This window comes from Ipomoea nil, unplaced genomic scaffold (assembly GCF_001879475.1).
Source record: "Ipomoea nil cultivar Tokyo-kokei standard unplaced genomic scaffold, Asagao_1.1 scaffold0317, whole genome shotgun sequence".
Lineage (NCBI taxonomy): Eukaryota > Viridiplantae > Streptophyta > Magnoliopsida > Solanales > Convolvulaceae > Ipomoea > Ipomoea nil.
The window spans coordinates 5,644,693-5,668,841 of record NW_017616745.1 but is presented as its reverse complement, the minus strand read 5'-3'; the positions used below and the strand labels follow the sequence as shown (position 1 = coordinate 5,668,841).

Below are 24,149 nucleotides of genomic sequence, written 5' to 3'. Positions count from 1 at the left end.
ATCTAAAAGTTTAATTTGACGATCATGTTAAAAGAACATGACAGTAATAATGTTTTTGAGTACTATTGACTAAAAATGACTGTAATAATTAACTAATATTATTACATTATTTGATTTAAGTTAGTATTGTCAATTTTTTCATAGACGTTGTCATTAATAATATATTAATAGGATCATTGTACTACTAACAAAATAACATATAACACCGGACATATCATATCGGCTTTAATAAAATCGTCATTAAAACATTAAATAAATTTATAAGTTAAACAAATATTTTAACGCTAGTTGTATAAAATAACCGACATTGTCAATAATTACATAATTATTTTAAATTTTAAAAACAATATGACATCGTTTTTTTTTTGTTTTTTGTTTTTTATTATGTTAGTTTTTTTACGGAAATCAATGTTGTATCTTTTACAAAATAATAATAATGATAATAAATTATTATTATTATTATTATTATTATTATTATTATTATTATTATTATTATTATTATTATTATTATTATTATTATTATTATTATTATTATTATTATTATTATTATTATTATATTATTATTATTATTATTATTATTATTATTATAGTAGTAGTAATAGTAATAGTAATAGAATGAATATTTTTTATGACGTTGGTTTAGGAAAATCGACATCATTTTAAACAATTTTAAATAAATGTTTTAAGAAAGCGATGTCAGTTTCCTTTAAAAACCAGCATAGTTTCCTTTTTAAAAAAATTAAAATTTATATACGACGTTAGTATGACGTATCATTATTATTATTATTTTTTAAATTAACGACAACGAGTTTACGTAAAAAACCGACATCGTTTGATACAAAAAATTCATCTTCTATGAAGAAAAATATTGCAAAAAAACTCTACCTCCAATTGTAAATTTTTTAAAAAAATTATTGCCTTCTTCCGGAAGTTCGTCTGCATACATCTTCTAGACCAAAAATTCAAGAGTAATTCTACATGTACTCCATATTTGTACTCCTATTTTATACTCCCTATGATTTGGCATGCTTTGATTGCCCAATTGAGGGCCATAATGTTTATCCATTCATTTTTTTTTTCTTCCTCCAATCAAATTTGAACACAATTGGGAGTAAAAGTTGGGAGTAAGGTTTAGGGAGTACATTAAGTATTTTTCAAAATTCAATGTATTTAGGCTCCTCCGGTGTCCCGACGATGGGAAATGATAACAACAAACGGAAAACAAATTTCCTGGCTGACTTTGTGTAGATGAAAAAGTAGTACAAAATCAGTGTACCATAAGCACACAAACCACGCACCTTAAGTACACAAACCACACACCACACAAACAAAGCACATTAAGAACACAAATCACGCATCTTTTAAGTACACAAAAGCACTGTATGTATATTTGTTTATTTCAAAACTGTCTATTCCGTATAATTTAATCTTTTGTATTAACTATTTTTTTTTTCATTTTTTCATATTTAAAATCATATCAAATATAGAATTTATAATTAAAAATGTATTTTAAAACATAAAATTAATAGGAATTAATTTTTCATTCAAATAATATATACAATAAGGTAGAATGTGAAAAAATAAAAATAATTACTATTATTCCAAAGTTGCAAATACCTATATGTATATGATATAATAATAATGTGAAATATTATAAAACTTATCACAAATCATATTGGTTATTCTGCCATCATTTCAACCCCCATCCCCCCCCCCCCCCCCCCCCCCCCCCTCTCCCAAAAGAAAAAAAAGCCAAGATGTCTGATATAACAATTAGAGGTAGAAAGGGTCTGCAAACTCCTCTGCTTCTCTTTGATCTATGAAACCCAAATCTATGTATAATACTTCTAAAAACCATAAAACCACCATCCAAAATCAATGAAAATTTAGCAAATATGCAAGTAAAGGACAATTGAAGTAAGGGGGAAAACATAACAATTTGGATAAAAGGACAAAGAATGGATATAAAATGGAAAAAATTTGAAAGAAGTACAAATGAAACTATGAAAGGGATGGCCTCTGAAGCAACAGTGCATCTAGGGCTGTGCAGAACCCGTCCAACCAACGCCTCGACATTGCTCACGGAGGGGATAACCGAATTCGAGAAGCAACCCACATCATTGGTTTTAATTGGAAATTCCGATTTAATAGGCAATCGGGTAGGGTTGGCTAAAACGCCACCCGATCCGTCCAAAAGCCCGAAATTATATATATATATATATATATATATATATATATATATATATATATATATATATATTATGTATATAGATAATACGACGTTGTATGGGAATTATATATATATATATATATATATATATATATATATATATATATATATATATATATATATATATGCATTATATGCTAGGGTTTGCTAACTTTGCTTCATTATTCAGCTGCGCAGTTCTCTACTTCTCTCTCACTCTCAAAGTCTGAGAGACTCATACTAGGGTTAGTCTCTTGTCTTCTCTATGTTTCTCGACTAGTATACTCTCATTACTCTGTAGTGACTACTCCTTTCGACTTGAGGCTTCGAGGGTTCTGTCGTTCTGCACAACCCTACTCTTGAGCCGTGGTGGAAGCCTCAAGCCAGCGAAGCCTTGGTGGAAGCCCTTGTATCCAGTGTCCCTGTGTTGATTGCTTGAAGAGTGAAGTTGAAGAGCTAGTTCTCCGGGAAAATAATATTGGAGAAAATAAGTAATCGAAAACATGATTTTAATACTATTTTTTTAGGATTCTTGTGTATAATTTGTTTTATTTATGATTGATACTTTGATAGTTTGTGGGGTGTCTGTATATTCTTATTATTTTCATTATTCTGTGGTTTGTGTTTGTGACTTTGTGAGCCCTAATTTGTACGTGAGTCAGTGAGTCACTGGCTCACTAAGCCCTAATTTTTGGGGCTTTTCATATAAATGATGAATTTGTCAAATTCCTAATATATGGTTTCATGTTTATGGTAATAGGACCCTTAACTTTGTACAGACTGTATATATGTAATTATGTTACATATTGTACTGGTGGAAGCCTAAATTTGATTAATGTGATTATGGATTTTATGAATTATGAGATTGAATTGTATTGTGTATTTGTGTTGATTGTATGAGCACAGAGCCCTAAACCTCCTAAGGCAGTAAGGTTTGGGCAATTCCATTTAGATGATGATTTGAAAAATGCAAATCTGATTTATGGATTTTATGGTGGAAGTGTAATATGTAATCTGCTTGACTATGTTCTATGTATGGTGGAAGCTTTAATCTAAAATATGCTGTAATTTGTTACCTGTTTATGATTTGTAATCTCAAATCTGTCTGGTTGTCTGTTTTATTTGGATACTTGTTTACTGATGCCCATCTTTATAGATGGAAAGCATAAGTGCATTTGGACACCCTCCAACCTCAACTGAAGAGGAGCATGTAGTAGAAGCTCTAGGTACTGAGAGAAATCCTCAGACAAATCCTATGCCTTCTCCTCATGTTGTTCCTACAAAGAAGAGGAAAGAGGTGAAGTCTAGATCCAAAGTATGGGATCACTTTGAAAAGATCCGTGATCCTGTAGGTGATCTTGAGGGACCAGTAATTAAGGGCAAATGCCTTTATTGTGCAAAAATTTATAAATGTGAAAGTAAAAAAGCATGGCACTTCCCCATTGAGAAACCATATGGTGGCCTGCCTAAAAAATCATCATTCTAAGGATACAAGGCAATCTCTTCTCACCTTTAATGATGTTTATACCTCTGGAACAGAAGCTTCTGAGGGGGTTTTGGGGACTTGGGTTTTCAACCAAGAGGCTATTAGGAAGGCATTGTGTGAGATGATCATTGTTGATGAACTTCCCTTTAGGATTGTTGAGGGAAATGACTTTAGGAAATTCATTTTAGTTGTTTGTCCTAGGTTTCAAATCCCTTCTAGGTGTACCATTTCTAGAGACATTTACTAGATTTACCTAGATGAGAGACTAAGCCTTAAAAAGTTGTTTAGGGTAAGCACCATAAGGGTTAGCTTGACCACTGATACATGGACCTCTGTCCAAAGGATAAATTACATGTGCATTGCTGCACATTTCATTGATGATCAGTGGAAGCTTAACAAAAAGATCATTTCCTTTGTCCCAATTTCTTCTCATAAGGGAGTGTACATAGCCAAAGCCCTTGAGAGTTGTCTTCTTGAGTGGGGGATAAAAAATGTCTTCACTGTTACTGTTGATAATGCCTATTCAAATGACACAGCTTTGGGTTTTTTCAAGAACAAACTTCTGTCTTGGGGTGGGTCTTCTGTTAGGGTTCAATATATGCACATGAGGTGCATAGCCCATGTGTTGAACTTAGTGGTCCAGGATGGGTTGAGATATGCAGATCCTTCAGTTAAGAAAGTTAGAGATGTTGTGAGATGGGTGAGGAGTTCTCCTGCAAGACTCAAGAAGTTTAGAGAGCTTGCTGAGCTTAATGGGGTTGGAAACCAAATTTGCATTACAGCTTGATGTTCCAACAAGATGGAACAGCACATACATCATGCTCAACACTGCCCTTCAATACCAGAGGGCCTTTGAAGCTTATGAGAATGATTCCTCAATGACTACTGGCTTATCTAATTCTATTCCAAATTTTATGGATTGGCTTTCTGTGCAAAGCTTAGTCCATTTTCTGAAAGGCTTCTATGAGATGACTGTGAGAATATCTGGTTTTCTCTATGTCACTTCAAATACTTTCTTTTCTGAGATTTCTGACTTAGGTTGCATGTTGGATGACATGGTTAACTCTGTTTCAACCTCTGAAAAGGTAAATTGTAAACATTTTGTGAATGTGTTTGTGTGAAATTGCGAATTGTGTTTGACTTTGATTTTATTTTTTCTGTGTTATGTTTGTTTTTTACGAAATGGGGTCCCATATGAAACAAGAATTTGAAAAATATTGGGAAGATCCTGAAAAAATGAACTTCTTGATATTCTATGCCAATATTTTGGATCCTAGGGATAAGATTGAGTACACGCCTGCCTAATTTGCCTAGTTGTATGGTGATGCTAAAGGAAAATCAGGCTTTGAAAAGGTTCAATCTTCTATGGTTGTGCTGTTTAATGATTATACAGCCACCTACCATGTGCAGTCTGCATCCCCTACTGTACAATCTGAACATGTCCATTTTCAAACTTCAGTTGGAAAACCTCAGGCTAGAATGAAAAGCCAGATAAAAAAAAACAGAGAATGAAGACTGGTGGAAGCAGTAAAGAAACTGAACTCCAAATTTATCTAAGTGAAAAAATAGTGGAAGATGAAGAAAATGTGGACTTTGATGTGCTAAGATGGTTGAAGGTTAACAATGAAAGATTTCCTATACTCTCTAAAATGGCAAAGGATGTGCTGGCTGTTCCCATTTCAACTGTTGCCTCTGAGAGTGCATTCAGTACTAGTGGTAGGGTATTAGATGCCTTTAGGAGTTCCTTAACTCCAAAAATTGTGGAAGCCCTAGTCTGTGCACAGGATTGGTTGAGGACACCCAATCATCCAATCTCTGTTGAGGAAAACTTGGATGATGTTGAAAGATTAGAGAAGGGTACTCTTTCTATTTTCTAACTTTCTAGGTTTCAACTTTATAAATTGTTAATTGTTACAGTTTCTAAACTCTTTTTGTTTTTTCTTTTTGTGCAGAATTGTCCACTGGAGCTGCTGGTTCTTCACTAAGTACTGTTGGAACACTCCCAACAATTATTGTAATTTAATACTTTTATTAGTTTATATAACACTCCTTTCTGTTTAGTTTGATTGCTAAATGTATTGACTCTTTGAGGCAACTCAGGTAAGATTTCAGAATTGCTAATTGCTAAGTGGCTTGGTAACTTTTTTAAATGTTGCTGCCCTTACTCAGTTAGATCTCTGGTATTATGCCTCTTTCTTTCAACCCTCTCTGGTATATCACTTCCCTTCCTCTCATAGTCTCATTTACTTTGTGTTTCTTATGGCTATGATGATGCTTCCACAATTTTTCTGAATTAAAAGGACTTTGGGAGTTTGGTATGTTGCTCTGAGACAAAACTCATGAAGCAATTTGCCCCCAACTCTAACATGATATGAAAAAAAGTAATCTGAGCTTCTTTATGTATATATATATATATATATATATATATATATATATATATATATATATATATATATATATATATATATATATATATATATGTATATATATATATCTTGAGTTGATATGTAGACATGTAGTTCTCTTTGTCTTTATTGACTTTAATGGTATTATAATTGAGCAGGAAGAGGAATGAATGAATGCTGAATTGTTGACAGCCTGAAATCCTGAATGCTGACTGCTGAGTACTTGAGTGCTGTAAAGTGTAAACCTGTAATAGTGTGATTTGCTGATTGCTTACTTGTGATTTGTGAATTGTTGATTTTGTGAACTTCAATTTTTCTTTTTGAACACTTCACGCATGGACTTGGACAGTTTGAACTTTGAACTTTTGTGATTGCAATTTGCAAATTGCAATATGTAGCTAAATAGCTTTGGTAATTTAGTTTTAAGTTCTTACTTCTTAGATGTAACAATTAAATTATTAAGTATTAAGTTTCAACTTTCAACAGTTTATTTTATTTTTTTTTATTTTTAATGTTGTATAATCCGAATTGAAACTGAAATTCGCCCATCCGAACATGAGAAATCCGAAAGGATTATGTAATAAATTTGAATGGATTGGGAAGGCTTATTCCAATCCGAAATCCGGACGGATGGGCGGCTCAAAAAATCGATCCGCTCGAACCCGTCCGATGCACAGCCCTCAGTGCATCACTATTTTCAACCTACTTTTTGACTTTTACTCTTCTACTTTATATTGTCGAAAGTTGAACGACGGGAAGTCAACAAGGGCAAAATAGAGAAACAATTTTCAAGGAACAACCATTACTGCACAAAGTACAAAAGATTTGACTAGAAAAAGTCTTGAGCAAAAATAAATTGAGCTTATATACACAGATACATAGACAATCGTTATACTGTGCTCCCCGTGCCTCCCAAAACAACGTCGTTTTGTTAAGTTGTTAAAAAAAAATCCACTGTTTCGAATGCACATAAACTCATAACAGAATACACATAATCTAACATAATACATAATACACATCAACTTTTAACTTAATACACATAATGGGGTTTGGTTAACATAATAGTGATAATACACATAAACTCTTAACTGAATACACATAAACTCATAACACAATACACATAAAATTTTAACTAAATACACATAATGGGGTTTGGTTAACATAATACACATAAACTCTTAACTGAATACAGATAAACTCATAACACAATACACTTAAAATTTTAACTAAATACACATAATGGGGTTTGGTTAACATAATACACATAAACTCTTAACTGAATACACATAAACTCATAACACAATATACATAAAATTTTAACTGAATACACATAATGGAGTTTGGTCTGTTCGGACGGACGGAGTGACGTCAGCAAGAAACGCGCGCGTTTTGTGCCTGGGCGCACATTGCTATGTGCGCCGTGGTGCACGATATAAATTGCCATACATAGATGTGTTTTCTGTTTGAATAATTTTATCAAACTAATTATGTTTCATATATTGCTATAAATAATTTTTTTATAAAGTTTTGATGTGTTTTGATTTTTCGCTCATATTTAACAATATTTATGACTATGCTTTTAAGTGTTTCCTTTTCTTTTTTTTTTTCAAACAATCTCTTTTGTATTAATCTTTCGCTCATACTAAAAAAAAATTTGGATCTGCCCCTGCATGTATAGTTTGTGGATTATTACACAATTTACCCAATACATTCTCTCGAGTAGTAAATGCATGTTTCCTTCATCACAAAAAAAAAAAAAAAAAAAAAAAAAATACAAAACATTTTTTTTTTTTTTTGGCTCATACCACATATTTTTCTCCAAGTAGGGTTACTTGAAACCTACACCGACGTTAATTATGATTGTGCCGGTAAGACTTCAAAGACGGGTAAAACACTCCCTTTCGTGTTTTAAGATAGTTACATTCACAACTCATAAGGATGGAACTCAAAACTTGTAATTAAGTTGGATTTTACTCATGTGTGATGTTCCAAACTTTGGTCAACATTCGCGGTTGTTTTTAGATTTATATTTATGCCCAAAGTCGTGCACGGACGGATTACATGCGGTCATGCGGCAAGACTTTTTTGTGCGCGCTTTTTGGCAAAAGGTAAAGAGCATGAAAGTTACACAACAAAACAAGAAGAAAACAATGTGTAGGGGCTAAGTTGCATATATGAACCTGACAAATAAGAGGGACCAAAAAAAAAAAAAAAAACAACAACAACAACAACAAAGAAACATGCAACTATAGTGTATATTTTCCAAGAATCAACAAATGCTATAGTAATGATGAAAAATGTTTGAAATATATATTAAAAAATTTAAAGTTGTTGATCGATACTTTTATTTTTTATACCTAATACTATCTCAAACTGAATAATAATAAATGTTTTGAGTTTGTACGACCACTGTGATCGAAGAAATTATTGTTCCCATAATAGTGTATACAAACTTAAATCATTTTTCAAAATCCTTTGATGCAAAACATATTGAAACTGTATGTAGACTTTATATGTGTGTGTATTAAAATTATACAATATCTCATGTTTTGGAAAATTATAACTTTTTTTTTTTTGCTAAATTTACATAGGAATATAGAGTATTGAAGAGAAAGTACAACTTTGTGAAGTATAAAATATACTTGTAACATTGTAAAATTTTCGATCTTTTCATTTCCTTTGTACAAAATTTTCAGTATGGTGAGAGTTAGATTATTATAAGAACTATAAAAATTATCGCAATTGTATATATTTGTTCAAATGAAAATCTACAACAAAACAAATGTGGAAAGTCAAAAAGTGAACAAGGAAAAAAGTCAAATATATAAGTATCTTCAAGCAAATAGTGTAATTATATTAAACCCTTTAATTGAAAAAATTTCATTTAAATCCCTTAAATTAGTAAAAAAATATTTGATTCAGACATTTTTTTAAAGAGCTAACAGCAGGAGGTATCCCTCCCAGAAACACGAACTAGTAAGTTATCGCTGATTTGGTGTGATGATTGGATTTCCACATATAATTTTATTCAAATGTGGTGTTAATTTTGTAGATCAATTGATATATATATATATATATATATATATATATATATATATATATATATATATATATATATATATATATATGTATATATGTGTGTGTGTGTGTGTGTGTGTGTGTGTGTGTGTGTGTGTGTGTGTGTGGGGTGTGTGTGTGTGTGTGTGTGTGTGTTAATACAATACCACATGTTTTGAAAAGTTGTACCGAGTAATTTTTTTATTTTTTTATTTTGCCAAATTTACATAGGCTATAAAGAATGAGGAGTACGTGAGTACAACTTCTGAAGTATAGAGTACGTACACTTGTATTATTGTGATATTTTTACAAATACATTTTTTCTATGACTTTGTCAAAATACTATTTGCTTGTCACATTATTCTGATCTTTATGAGATAATAAATATTGGAGAAAAGGGTCAAATAAACACTCAAACTTTACCTAAATAGTTAATTAGATCTCTAAGTTTTTTAAATTTGTAATTAATTAAATTCATCAACATCGAATGTCATTTTGGTGCAATGAAGTTCAAAAACCAATTACTTAGGGGTGACCGCGGTTCCGGTTCCGATTGGAACCGTAGGTTCTAAACGGATTTATTTAAAAAAAAAAAAAAAACACTATAATTTTTAATTTTTTTTCGGTTTGGAACCGGAACTGCCGGTTCCAGTTCATTTTCATCTTGAACCTTAACCGGGACTATATTGGTTCCGGTTAGGAACCGGAACCGGAACCGGAACCGTACAGACGATTCGGTTCCGGTTCCGGTTCAACAGTGCACAGTTCGGTTCGAACCAAACCGAACCGTGGTCACCCCTACAATTACTGACCTGTGACCGGTCAACATTCCGACCACCTCCGGCGACATTTCTGGCAACAAATCAAGACTGAAGACATCTCTACGGTCCCCTGTCTCAATTTGTTATCGAAAATGTCACCCAAGTTAGCTGGATGTGGTCGGAATGTTGACCGGAACCATAGTAACTTGTGATAGCAGATCACTAATCGATTTTTGGTATTCATTACACCAAAATAAGATGTTGATGGGTTTAATTGCAACTTTAAAAAGTTTATACACCTAATTTACTTTTTAGATAAAGTTGAAAGGCATATTTGAACCTTTTCTCTAAATCTTGAGGGTTAATTCGTGACACTACCTAACCACATAAATTCCTTGTCAAGAATCCAACAATAAAATGCCTTCTCAATCTAACGAGGGAATCAAGTCGATTTTGAGTCTCATTAGACTCATTATTTTATTCATTGTATCAATAATAATAATAATAATAATAATAATAATAATAATAATAATAATAATAATAATAATAATAATAATAATAATAATAATAATAATAATAATATTGAGCAATATTTTATATTCATAGTCAAATGAAAGTAGTATAAGTAGAAGAATATGCACCCAAATACCTTTTGGGGTACGCAAAACAAGCAAGCTAAGAAAACACACGCAGACGATCAAACATGACGGCCGGTTCCCCCGCGGCGGCGACTGGGAGGAAAGCTGCCGCGGCTGGAAAGCAGTCGTCATTGCCGGGGACGAAATGCCCGGCACCGTTTCTGACAAAAACGTACGATATATTGGAGGAGGAAGACGAGAAAAGAAGAAGGGATGAAAAGGCGGCGGCGGTAGTGTCGTGGAACGCTCACGGCGACGGTTTCGTGGTCTGGTCTCCGACCGAGTTCTCCGACCACATGTTGCCTAGGTATTTCAAGCACAACAACTTCTCCAGCTTTGTTCGACAGCTTAATACCTATGTTAGTCTCTCTCTCTCTCTCTCTCTCAAAACCATGCAAGATTATTGCAAAGCCATCGATTCATTTAATTTCATGCAAATTAATTAAAATATTAAATAACTTTTTTAGTTTTTAATTACCATCGTTACAATTAAAATTAATGATCAATTGTTCGAATCACTCTCTCAAATGCATTTTAATTAAGATGGCATAGTATAAAGAAAGTATATTTTAAAAAAAATAAAATAAAAATCAGAAAATCATAGGACGTTGTCCACAGTCAAATTAATCACGCCTTGATGCCCTAGAAAAGCATGCAATCAGATATTTCAATTGACTATGCATTTGAATACTCTAGCGTTCAAATATTTGAAATTCTCATTTTCTAAAAAGAATAAAATAAAATAATGGAGGTGTTTGGTAAATGGTGGTTAGCTGATAACTGTTAGTTGATTGGGTTAGTGAGTTTAACTAGTTGATATCATTAACTGATTGTAGAAAAATGTTTGGTAACTTAGCTGTTAGCTGTTAATTAATTAGATGATTACATACAAAATGAATTTCTTAAAAAGCTAATCGAAAAAGCTACTTTGGTAGAGCTGTGTCGTGATGCAAGAACGAGAAATTGGGAGATAACTTTCACTCAAGCTCCTAGGGAACAAAATAACACAACGGACACTATGACATATCAAGCGTTACGTTCTATCAAGACGCTGACTTCAGATGGTTTGAAAGGCCACCCAGAACCATTCAGAGATTCCTCTGGGAAGACGAGCTTGGCCTTCTTGGCGAGAGAAATATTGTGAGGGTCGCCTAACGACCCACGGGTGTTCCCCCTCTTTCCCAAAAAAAAAAAAAAAAAAAAAAAAAAAAATAGAAGCTACTTTGAATAACTTTTTGAATTTTAGCATTTTGGAGTAATAATAAGTTGTTACACAAAGCTAATTAATTAAACACTCATATTGATTGTTTAACCAAATCAAACAGCTAATAGTGGTTAAATAAGTCAAAATTGACTGTTATGCTAACTATTTTACCAAACCCGGCCAATATCTTGTTTGAAATTGGTAAATGATGTAAAATCATGAAATATACCTCAATTGACATGCACGTCCTAAATATTTGTATATTAGTGCGACAACAATGTCAAATTCATATATATATATATATATATATATATATATATATATATATGAAATTGAATCAATTTAAAATAAGTTTATAAGAACAGAAGGGTGCAATGTTCGAATCCTACCAAGAACAGAAGTATATATATATATATATATATATATATATTTCTGTTCTTGGTAGGATTCGAACATTGCACCCTACTTATAAACTTATTTTAAATTGATTCAATTGAGTTGTGTGTGGCCAATTATTTCTTGTTTGTTGAATGAATGGAGTGGGTATTGTCTGACGAAGTTTCCATCTCCTCTCTCTCTCTCTATATATATATAGGGATTCAAGAAGGTGACACCAAAAAGATGGGAATTCCAGCATGAGAAGTTCCAGAGAGGAAGGAGGCATCTGCTGGTTGGGATAGCCAGGAAGAAGGCAGAGCCCAGTGCCTTTCCTGCTTACCTAAGAGCCAACTATGAAGAAGAAGAAGACACAATAACATCATCAACAACAACAACATTGTTGTCATCTTCAAGGTTGCTGCTAATGAATCTGTTGGAGGATAACAAGAAGCTGAGGAAGGAGAGAATGGAGCTTCAGATGCAAATTGCTCACTACAAGACTCTTCAAATGAGGCTGTTGGAATGCCTTAGTTCTCAGTGTATGGGCAGTCAACAATAGCTGCATGGTCACATGAATATATATAGTGTTTAATAAAATTGAATCTGTTCGATCTCTCGGGGCATAGTTCAGTGGTGTAATAGTCAATCAAAGTGAGATAAGTACTTTTAACCACACTAACAATGGTAAGGTGAAAGCCAAGTTCACTTAGCTTTTGGTCCTTGTCTCACTGAGATACATTTGGAGATTTATTTCGTTCTAGGGGTGGAGTTAACCGGCCTTTTAATAAAATCAAATCTCTTGTGTGGATGAAAGACAATTTTTTAGTTTAATTAACTATAAACAAAAAAACAAAAGGAAAAAGTTTTTCAGTTTCAATAGTTGTCCGGTAATAAAAATCAATTGGAGATGGCGTATGGTTAGTCGCCATCGCCGTGGCGACCAGTTGTAGGAGATGGCCACGTCTTCTCCAGCGACGGCTTAGTCTCTATTGTCTATTTATTGCCGTACAACTTTCAGAATTTTAGTAACATGGTATTACAAGTCACTTTCTGCCTTGAAGCTTCTTCGAAGCATTCCAAACAATCCTTAACAATGGCATGTTTATGTATCTAGTTATAACTTTAAAAGGTTTAAGAACCTAATTGACTTTTCTAGTAAAGTTCGAGAATTTATTTGATCATTTTCCCGTTGATCTAATATATAATAATTGATAAAAAAAAAATATTAAATCTTTCATTCTTTGCTTTTTTCTATTAGCATTTTATTATAATTTTAAATTTATTGTTTTTATTTTTATTTTTTTGAAAGCTATTGACTCTATTATATTGTAGTTCATATGAAGCACAAAGAGTCAACCCTGCCTCCATTGAGACTGATCTCATGACCTCCCATATAGAAGAGTCACTACATGCCATTCAGTTTCTAAATATATAAATTTTGCATACTAATTTTAAACTTAATATTATGAAAAATTAAATCTTTTAACTATAATAAAGCTATATGGTTTGGGAAATAATTAATGTTACAATTAATGCCACAACATCCTTTATTATATATATATATATATATATATATATATATATATATATATATATATATATATATATATATATATAAAAGCACAACATTTGAAAAATAAAATAGCTATATATATTATATAATCATATAAAAAATGTACTTTTGAAAAATAAAATAGCTATATATTATATAATCATATAAAAAATGTGTTCAATTAGTGTTTAAATTTACTCATACAAAATTTGAAATTTTCTTTCCAAATGTAATTATCTTAGTTATTATTTTTATTGTGAAAATTATAATATAGATGAAATACAATTAAGAATAAATCAATGGAATTATGTAAATTTCTCTATAAGTTTATTTTAATATGCACATAATTAGAGATTATATTAACCATACAAAATTTTAATTTTAATTTTAATTGTAATTTTGTATTCTATAAAAATAATAAATACTTGACCAATGAAAGCTCAAAAATATTATTATATTAAACAATTTAAAATATTTTAGTTTTTCTATTTTTATTTATATTTATAATAACATAATTTTTTTTCGTGCATCGCGCGGGTGAATTACTAGTTATTTTAAATAACTACAGTCAAGTCTCGTTAACTGAACCCGACACATAAAATGAGATAGAGAAAGTATATTTTAACTTCTTTTCTTTAAACCAATGAAATACTTTCAATTAAACACTGAAAAATGAGAAATACAATCGGGTAAATGGAGAAGAAACACACAAATCTAAATGAGAAATACCATCGGATAAATAGAGAAGAAACCCACAAATCTAAGACAGATATAAAATCAATTACTCGTAAAAAAACATAAACCACTTGATTCAGTGACCTATGAATATGTCGAACCCTATCGTTCTCAACATTACTAGCAATAATTTGAGAAATATACTCATCCCACTTGAGGTATACCAAGTTACCAACTCATCCCGTCAACGCATTACCTTGACCACTTTAAGAAAAATCCTTAAACCCTCGTCAAGAGTCAATGCCGCCAAAATCTCCTAACTCATTTCATGATTTCATCACTTCACTTCTCGCTGAGCTCAAAATCCGAAATCAGTTCGAAAATGCGAACCCTAATTCGGGTCAACACGACGACATTGATAGCCGGAATCCGATCGTACTGCACGAACGGGGGGAAGAAGGCGAGTCTGTATTCCAAGATCAGCCCACTGGGAAACCCTACAACCAGCATAACCCCTGAGCTCGATGAATGGGTCCGACAAGGCAAGAAGCTCCGATTCGCAGAGCTTCAGCGCATCACTCTCGATCTCCGCAAGCACAAGCGTTTCTCTCAAGCTCTTGAGGTACACACGCTGTGTATATGCTCTCATTTTGATCGGTGTATATATGTATATACGTATTTGTGAATGTATATATGCAGATGCAATTTCACTTTATGTGTATTGATATCAAAACAGAGATAATGATCTTCGAGCGATCTGAGCTTAGTTGGTATGGTGCTGTACTGTATGCATTTTATGAGTTGGTTTGAAAGTTGGATAAATGCTACTCTGCATTAGCTTGCTTCAGAATAATTTTATGCTAGAAGTTATTCTTCAACTTAATGATATTTTTATTTAAATTTCTAATTCCAAGCTGGTTATATAAAGGAGGATAATGTTTCGGCATTTTCTTGATGAAGCTCTCTATTTCATTATACAGATTTCTGTTTTCCTGATATTTCTGCAACTTCTCTAATGGTTACTCAAGTTAAACTGAGAAGCTTGAATTTCTTATTATGATAATCTCTTCTTTACGACCTGTGAATAAGATTACATCAAAGTGATAAAGTTATGATATGTTAAACACAATTTTGTTTGGTAGTTATTAGGCAATAGGAAGGCTGTTTTAATCACATTCCTATTAATGTGCATTGTTAAGCAGGTTCTTGAGTGGATGAAAAGGAATGATGCGATCAGATTCACCACAACCGAGCATGCAATGCGTTTGGATCTTATTGGTAAGGTTCATGGGTTTCTCTCTGCTGAAGAATATTTCAATAGTTTGAGTGAAGAAGATAAGAATGAAAAGACATATGGCGCGTTATTGCATTGTTATGCCCGGCAGCTCCAAATTGACAAGGCATTACTCCATTTGCAGAAAATGAAAGAGGAAGGTCTTAATTTAACTTCAGGTGTTTTCAATGACGTCATGGGGCTTTACACAAGAATTGGGCAGCATGAAAAAGTTCCTGAAGTGCTTGACAATATGAAGAAAAATGGTATATACCCTGATAATTTGAGTTACAGAACCTGTATCAATTCATTTGGGGAAAGGTCAGATATTGATGGAATGGAAAAAGTTTTAAATGAAATGGAAAACCAAACCCATCTTGTCATGGACTGGAATACGTATGCTGCCATAGCAAATATCTATTTTAAGGCAGGCCTGATAATGAAAGCAAATGTTATGCTTGTGAAAGCAGAGGAGAAGTTGGATAGCAAAAATCGAGATGGATATAATTTTCTGATTTCATTACATGCTAAGCTGGGAAACAGGGCGCATGTCCTTAGATTATGGGATGCTGCAAAGAATACTTGCAAGAGATGTGTAAATCAGGATTACATAAATATGCTGACGTCTCTAGTAAAACTTGATGAGCTCGAACAAGCACAGAAACTGCTTCTAGAGTGGGAAACATCTGGGAACTACTATGACCTTCGAGTACCATGCGCAGTTATTACCAGCTATATTGACAAGGGATTACATGCAAATGCTGAAAATATGCTTAAAGATTTAAGAAGTAAAGGGAAAATAGCATCACCAAGTATATGGGTCAGAGTTGCGGAAGGCTACCTGGGTGAAGGTGAGTTGGAGAGAGCCTTGGCCTGTATGACAGTTGCTTTGTCTTTGCAAGAGAATGAAGGATCGAAACCTAATGCTAAGGTTGTTATGAGAATAATAAGTTCATTAGGTGAGAAGTGTAGCTTGAAAGAAGCTGAAGCATTTATAAGTTTGCTGAAAAGATTTATGACATTGAACAGACAGATGTACCATGTACTGCTCAAGTCATATGTGGCTAGGGGCAAAGATGTAGATGGACTTCTGAACAGCATGAGAGCTGAGAATATAGATGAAGATGATGAAACAAAGATGATCCTTAAAATGAGTCATGTCAGAAGTTGAACAGTAAGTAAACTTGCATTATAAATAAAACTTTCTTAATGCTTCTTTTTCAATCTTTTTAATTTGGTATATGCATATCATATATTCTTTTGGCATTATACCAATAACAGTTGTTTATCCAAATTCATTAAGAAGTTCGCACTTATAGCATTACCTACTATTAACCAATTACAGTAGTCCTCAAACTTGTGGGACTAAAAAGTAAAAACCTTCAGGGATGGAACTAATATAACACACTTGAAAAATGTCTTTGGTGAGCCTTAAACCCTTAGTTGAATGGGGCCGTCCAAGAGGTATTTGGCCATTTTCAGGTTATTAGGTCTACTTTCTATGTAGCTCCATGCAAGTTTCATATTGCTTTATTCCACCACCAAACTAGTTAATCCTGCCCATTCATATATAATGAATGAAAAATTTCTAGCTATTTTGAATTCACTGACAAGTGTCCCATTGCATGCATTTGCTTGGAAGTGCTTAATTCCAGCATCAAACAATTGAAAGCCCACTCCCATTCGAAATGAATGAGACCTCTCCTACCATTCAGAGCTCACTAACGAACATCCCATGCATGCATTAATCTTGGAAGCTTTCTATAATCTATATATAGCCCTCTGATGTCCTTCCCTTGAATTTATCATCTGATCTGATCTGATCTGATCTTCAGCTAAAACTGAAAATGGCATCTCCACACTTTGCTTGAATTGCTCTGATCATGGTTTTACTAATTTCATCATCATCCCTTTTCTCAGCAGGCCCAATCCTACTGCCTAGATGCCTACTTCTCCCGAAAGATCAGATGGAGACAATAACGGTCATCCCAATATTCATATCTTGAACAGCTGGGAAGAGGAGTTCCTATTGGAACAAAACTTTTACACTACTTCCTGAAGGAATTGAAGGAAAATGCAACAGAATTTTGTTGTGGGTGGGGGTGGGAGGATTCAATGGGAGAAAATGCAAGAAGAAAGACATGAAAAGCAAATGAGTGAACCTGTGATGCCTTCACCCAACTACCTACCTTTGCCACATATGTTGGCTGGTAAACTGTCTCTACCTCCATCAGTAATTTCCTTGCAAGTTCATGATCAAAATAACTTATTGTTGTGATTCTTAATGGGAGCAACTTATTGGCTTTCTTAGTTTGAATCGGTCAGTTATGGATAATCTAGGTTAGTTTACTTGTTATTCTTTGTAGGCTAGGGTCACAAGACTGAGTTTACTCAAGTGTACACTCTCGGGTAATGACTACAGGACATGTTTCCTTGTCACCCAACAAATATTTTAAATTGGTGTACACATTTATCTCTACCAATTGTTGTAATCATTATACGAGAAACAAAGTTAACAGACCAAGTGAACTTAGGACATACATAATACAATTTTCTTTCTCCCCACAAGTTTCATGCTGCTTCATTCCAAAATCGTGCCCACCCTGCCCATTCAACAATAGATGTAAATTTCAATCTTTCCTACTTTATTTCCTTAAAAAAATTTATATAAATCATCACATGCATGCATCTAATCTTGAACATATATGCAGATGTGTATGTGTGTGTATATATATACTCCTGTCTCATTTTTGCTTGTCCTATTTGCTATTCATTGGCTAAATCAATTCTTTTTTTATTACTTATTTTTTTTTAATAATTTTTAAATTTAATTTGTTTTTCTTTTTGTTTAATAGTACTTTAATATAGTTTCTAAATATATAAATTTTATATACTAATATTAAATTTAATATTATAAAAAATTGAACATATTAATGGTAACTAAAAAAGGACCATATTTTTAAAACGAGAATAATTGAAAAACATGAGCATGACAAGATAAGCTTAAAAGCAGACATACAAATTTCTGATAGAAGATAGCATTGAAAACACAATTCAAGGATTCACTTCCATCAGAATCAGATGTTGTTGTTGTTATTACACACGATCATCATATAAACATCGGATTGCTTTGCTTAATCAAAGCCTCAAAACCTAAACCTTAAAAACGCAGATTACTACTCGATCTCAGTCTCCCTCAACGACGGCCGCATCAGCCCAGTTGGAAGCGCTACCCCTGCGCGGAATGCTATGGAGTCTGGTGTAGAAATCCACCTGGAAAATAACGGCGTCGGTTTTGCCTCCGTCGTCCTCGCGCACCATCGCCTTAACCTTGTGCAGCGGATGATCAAAGCTGGTTAGCCCGCTGCCGCTGATGAAAATGCACCCTGCAACAACAGTTCAAATTGAAAAAACCAAAAACCATCGCTGTTACAGCACTGCCCACAACGTGTTCGACGAAATGTCTGTGAGAAAATTCAGACTGCGGAACCTGGAGGAAAGGGCGTGTAGCATTGCCCACAGGCGGCGTTGATGAACTCCGGATCATCGGAACATACTAACGACTCGTCTGCGGCAACTCCCCAGTGCAGCGCCACGCATCCTTCTCGGTCCTAGGTAAATCAAATCTCCCTGTCAATATGTTTTAAGCTATATATATTGCCTAGCAAATACCAATTTCCACGAGTATTACATACAAAATGACAGTTTTAGTCAACATGTATAATTTTTACCAATTTTAATCTATGACTATTGTTTTAGTGCCAATTTTCATCTATGATTATTGTTTTAATGCCAAAATTCATCACGCCGATCACTCATCCGTCTTCCTGCCGAAATCTAAAATTTTAAAGGGTATTTTCGGCTTTTTCAACTTAAAATCCCAATTTGAGCATAAGATTTAAGACCTAAGATTGATCTCAACTCGCAGTTCTCTTCCTCATCCTACCTTAATTTGAGGAGGAGAATTGTGAATTAAGATCAATCTTAGGGTTTAAATTCCTTTATTCATGTTTAAATTGCGATCTTAATTTTTTTTTTTTTTTTAAAAAAAAAAGAAGAAAAAGACAAAAATACCCTTAATAATTTCATATTTTGACATATCTAAAACATATGTGGTGACCTGTGTGATAAATTTAAGCAATGAAAACTGGTACTAAAACAATAGTCATTTTACTAATACTCGTGAGACCAAAATTAGTATTTCGGACCAAAATTGGTATTTGCTCCATTGCAAATGGATGATTGTGCCGTTTCTAGGCAAACTGAAAATGGGTACATAGTAAGGGTTGGTAAAAATAAAAAACTTTTCCCACATTTAGTCCCTAAAAATAAAAGTTTGTAGGCAAAGTGAAAATTAAAGCAGTAGAAATGTGCAGAGAGGTGATATGGTGAATTACCCTGGCTAGAAAGAGAGTAGAAGTTTTGGAATCAAAGAGAATGAAAGAGAATTTGCCCTCAAGCTCCTTGATGACCTGATCAGGTGGATAGGGTGCCCTGTCTCTTAGAACCTTGTAAGCTTCCACCATTATCATGGCCTCTGTAGCTTGCCTTGAAAGCCCATAGTATTTCCTCAGGTCACAGATATTGTCCAGTGCCCCAGAAAATATGCAGAAGATATCCTCCATCACAACAATGGACCTGCCACCACTCATCACTCAGTTTACAACCCTTCAAAATATTCTCTCAACTTTGAATTTCTTACCACTTTTAGTATATTCGGCTAATTTTTTAACTAAACATTAATAAAAACCCATATATAGTAAAAATTTTACTTTTTAATCTCCACAATCGAGAGTATTTCATACTCCGTAACTTTTAAGTTAATGATCAGATTATAAACAATTTTAAAATAACTTTTATCTCTCCATTATAGTAAAATTTTCACTTTTAATCCACCCCCGATTGAGAGTATTTCATAATTTTTTTTTTTGAAATATTTCATAACTTTTAAGTTGATGATCAAATTGTAAACAATTTTAAAATGATTTTTATTTCTCGATTATAGTAAAGTTTTCACTTTTAATCTCTCTGGCTGATTGAGAGTATAACATAACTGTTAAGTTGATGATCAAATTGTAAACAATTTTAAAATGATTTTTATCTCTCTATTGTAATAAAATTTTCAGTTTTAATTTCCCTGGCCGTTTGAGAGTATTTTACAATTTTTAAGTTGATGATCAAATTGTAAATAATTTTAAAATGAGTTTTATTTCTCGATTATAGTAAAATTTTCACTTTTAATTTCCCCGATTGATTGAGAGTATTTCATAACTTTTAAGTTGATGATCAAATTGTAAACAATTTTAAAATGAGTTTTATCTCTCGAGTATAGTAAAATTTCTACTTTTAATTTTTTTAGCCGATTAAGAGTATTTCATAACTTTTAAGTTGATGATCAAATTGTAGAAATGATTTTTATCTCTCGATTATAGTAAAATTTTCACTTTTAATCTCCCCCGAAAGTATTTCATAACTTTTAATTTGATAATCAAATTGAAACAATTATAAATTGACTTTTATCTCTAGATTATAGTAAACTTTTAACTTTTTTAATCTCTCCGATGAGAGTATTTCATAACTTTTAAATTTGTAAGCGAGTTTAAAATAACTTTTATGTATTGATTATAATAAAATTTTCACATTCAACTCTTGGATCGAGGGTATTACGAAACCCTTTTAGTCAAAACTAAAGTTGATGAAATTGTAAAAAAAAAATAATAAAATCATAAAATGGAGATCGAGACAAACAATTCAAGTAAAAGAATACTACTATACCTTGGATGTTTAGGGCTTTCACCACCATGAGACAGTCCCAAGAAGTTGTCATTAGCAAGTTTGTAGAGCGTGGAGTCCGGCCACCGTGACCGGAAGCTCGCCGCGATCTCCTCCCGGGAATTACACTCCCGCCGCTGCCCCGCATCCGTGAGGTTGAGCTCCGGCGGCGGCTTCCCAATGCACTGCTCGAAAACGGCCAACATCCTCCACGACCAAATTAATTAACCTCAAGATTCCCGAAGTGTACTATGAGGCCGGTATGGAGGCTTTGGGTCGTCACTCGTCAGTGCTTTAATAATGCTCTTATCCATACGATGGCGAGTCTGCTGAAGCTGAAGATGATAAAGGACACAAAGATGAGGTGGCGCAGCCTACGTGTCGGATTTCTGGCTAGTTGGCCGATGTTACGTGTCCAAATACTCAGTTGGAAATAGATGTGCGGATAAAAGCCCATAATTATGTCTTTTTTTTTTTTTTTTAATTTCTTGTGGACAAACTTTTCTGGTCTCCGGGGCCCCACATACACTTTACGATAGTTGAGTAGTAAATTACGGTGATTTAATGATATATTAGGTGGAAGGACTAAGGATCAGTGTTTGTTTCAACTCAACTCCAAAGGTCCTTTACACTCCGACTTGACATAGCATTTGAGAAGATGTAAATCGTGGTGAAAATTATTGTATGCACCATGATCGATACAGTGTTGTGTAGACCATAACAAAAAGTATATTTTTAATATATTAAAAGTATATTATTCGTATACTAATTATACGTTATACAAAATAATATATTTTTCTTGAATACAATGTACATTTTAATATACTAAAAATACATTATTTGATAGTATGGTCCACACAATAATGATTGATCACTATGACTCAATGGCTTAGCAGACATGGTCAAATGGCAGTGTGCATAAGGGATCTGCCTACTTTGGACATAATTTCCACATTGTCGCTGTTGAGGTTCGAACCTTGGTATCTTCTCACAAATACGATATACTGAATCAGTGAGTTAAACCCGTGCAGACTACTTTTTAATTTCTTTGTGGATAGAGAGGAGAGAACTTCATGACCGTTACTCGAAAGTGTGTATTGAATAAATTTTGTTCCAGTGTAATAACCTACAAATGTAAGACGGATTCAACTAAAAAAAATAATGACAATAATTAAACTTATAAAAATTCGTGACCATTATTCAAAAATGTGTATTATAATTTTCAACCAAGAATTATGTTACACCCATTTAGACCCATTTCCGGGCGAATTATTTGTCTTTTGCCTTTCATATTGATACTTCACGCTTTTCAAGAAGGTAGAATGCGTAATTGGATTATTCCTCCATTGGCCTTTATCCCCTTTTTTGGAACGTTACAAATGCAATAATTTGAGTACACGTAATCCCTATAGGATACCGTATGCGTTATTTTTTCAGTATCGCGTGTAAAAATATCATATACTAAAAACAATTTTAAAAAAAAAACGAGATATTTTTTATTTTATTGAAAATTGACACTTTTGAACCCCCAAATTATATTGATATAGACCATATTTGATAACATAGTTAATTTATCAATTAATTTTTGTTTATTTGACCAGACTTTGTTAAATTAACAGTTAATATAATTGTTTGATTAATTAGTTTTTTTTTTAACGGCTTATTGTTCCGAAACGTTAAAATTCAAAAAGTTGTTCAAAGTAGCTTTTGATAAAGTCATTTTGCATGTAATAAGCTAACAGATATTTACCAAACACACCCTATAGTATTTTTTTTTACCTTTAATTATAGACACCATACATTTTCTCTTTATGTTATCCTCAAAGTGATTAATTTATCCTTCATAGAATGTAATATTTTTCACCTTATGGTCTATCAAAAATGCTAACTATTATAACCGTTACAAAACCACTCTAATAAGATCTTCAAACAATAAATGTTACAAATCCTTTGGCGGGATCTAAAAAACATGGAGCGCACGTCGGGAACATCAAGACTGGACGCCATCTAGTTAGCACATCGATTTGCATCTCTATGCACATGTTGAACCATGCAAATTCAGTCACACTCACATAAAATGTATAACTAACATAATGTATTTTGATGAGAATATTTCAAAAACTTCCAAAAAAAAAAAAAAAACATATTTTATTCCATGCATTTTTTTTTTGACCAATTATTCCATGCATTTTTTTTAATGTTATTGGCTCTACTACAATGTAATATCTGTTCATATACTTTCTCAACCTACTGAAACACAAAGAATCAATAACACCTCCAATTATTCCATACATTTTTATTTTTGACCAATTATTCCATGCATTTAAATTAAGTAAAATTTGAATAAAGAATTTGTCATTTGGACTAATTACACTTGTTAATTAAATCATTTTCAACAACCATTCATCCAAGGTATTAAGATAAGATTTTTGTGGGACCATTAGAAGGTTCTTTTCATTTAATTTCTTTTTAATTTTTGTCTTTTCTTATTGGCTGCTTGACTGACCCTTCTCAAACAAGATAATGAAAAAGAAATGCAATGAAAATGACATTAACTTAATGACGTTTAGCGTCACTAATGATATAATAATTACTAGTTAGTTGGCATACATAAATTATAAAATTATTAAAACAAGTATATATCAACTACCACATTACCTAGTATAAGTCAAAAATGTTATGCTAAGCTATTTAAAACCCTTTTTTATTTATTTATTTATGATAACAATTAGACATATC

At 32.8% G+C, this 24,149-nt stretch overlaps 3 protein-coding genes across 4 annotated transcripts; 2 read left to right on the top strand and 1 right to left on the bottom strand.

Annotated features, from left to right (window-relative positions):
• Positions 1 to 10,584: 10,584 nt before the first annotated feature.
• LOC109167297 (heat stress transcription factor B-2a-like) lies at positions 10,585 to 12,840 on the top strand. The gene is made up of 2 exons (XM_019316320.1): positions 10,585 to 10,915; positions 12,356 to 12,840. Exons 1-2 carry the CDS (start codon positions 10,622 to 10,624, stop codon positions 12,695 to 12,697), a joined length of 636 nt encoding a protein of 211 aa, XP_019171865.1. The 5' UTR covers positions 10,585 to 10,621; the 3' UTR covers positions 12,698 to 12,840.
• A 1,827-nt stretch (positions 12,841 to 14,667) lies between these two features.
• On the top strand, positions 14,668 to 18,136 carry LOC109164813 (pentatricopeptide repeat-containing protein At4g21705, mitochondrial). 2 transcript variants are annotated; one of them, XM_019313369.1, is made up of 3 exons: positions 14,668 to 14,987; positions 15,568 to 16,812; positions 17,562 to 18,136. In XM_019313369.1, the coding sequence occupies exons 1-2, from the start codon at positions 14,694 to 14,696 to the stop codon at positions 16,807 to 16,809; spliced, it is 1,536 nt and encodes a 511-aa protein (XP_019168914.1). In that variant the 5' UTR covers positions 14,668 to 14,693; the 3' UTR covers positions 16,810 to 16,812; positions 17,562 to 18,136. The 2 variants fall into 2 exon arrangements, with proteins under 2 accessions (XP_019168914.1, XP_019168907.1); XM_019313362.1 differs by having other exon boundaries at positions 17,559 to 18,136.
• A 467-nt stretch (positions 18,137 to 18,603) lies between these two features.
• Positions 18,604 to 21,742, bottom strand: LOC109171391 (stem-specific protein TSJT1-like). The gene is made up of 4 exons (XM_019320475.1): positions 21,414 to 21,742; positions 20,036 to 20,276; positions 19,129 to 19,249; positions 18,604 to 19,024 (listed from the first exon to the last, which is right to left on the bottom strand). The coding sequence occupies exons 1-4, from the start codon at positions 21,614 to 21,616 to the stop codon at positions 18,825 to 18,827; spliced, it is 765 nt and encodes a 254-aa protein (XP_019176020.1). The 5' UTR covers positions 21,617 to 21,742; the 3' UTR covers positions 18,604 to 18,824.
• Between the last annotated feature and the right edge of the window lie 2,407 nt (positions 21,743 to 24,149).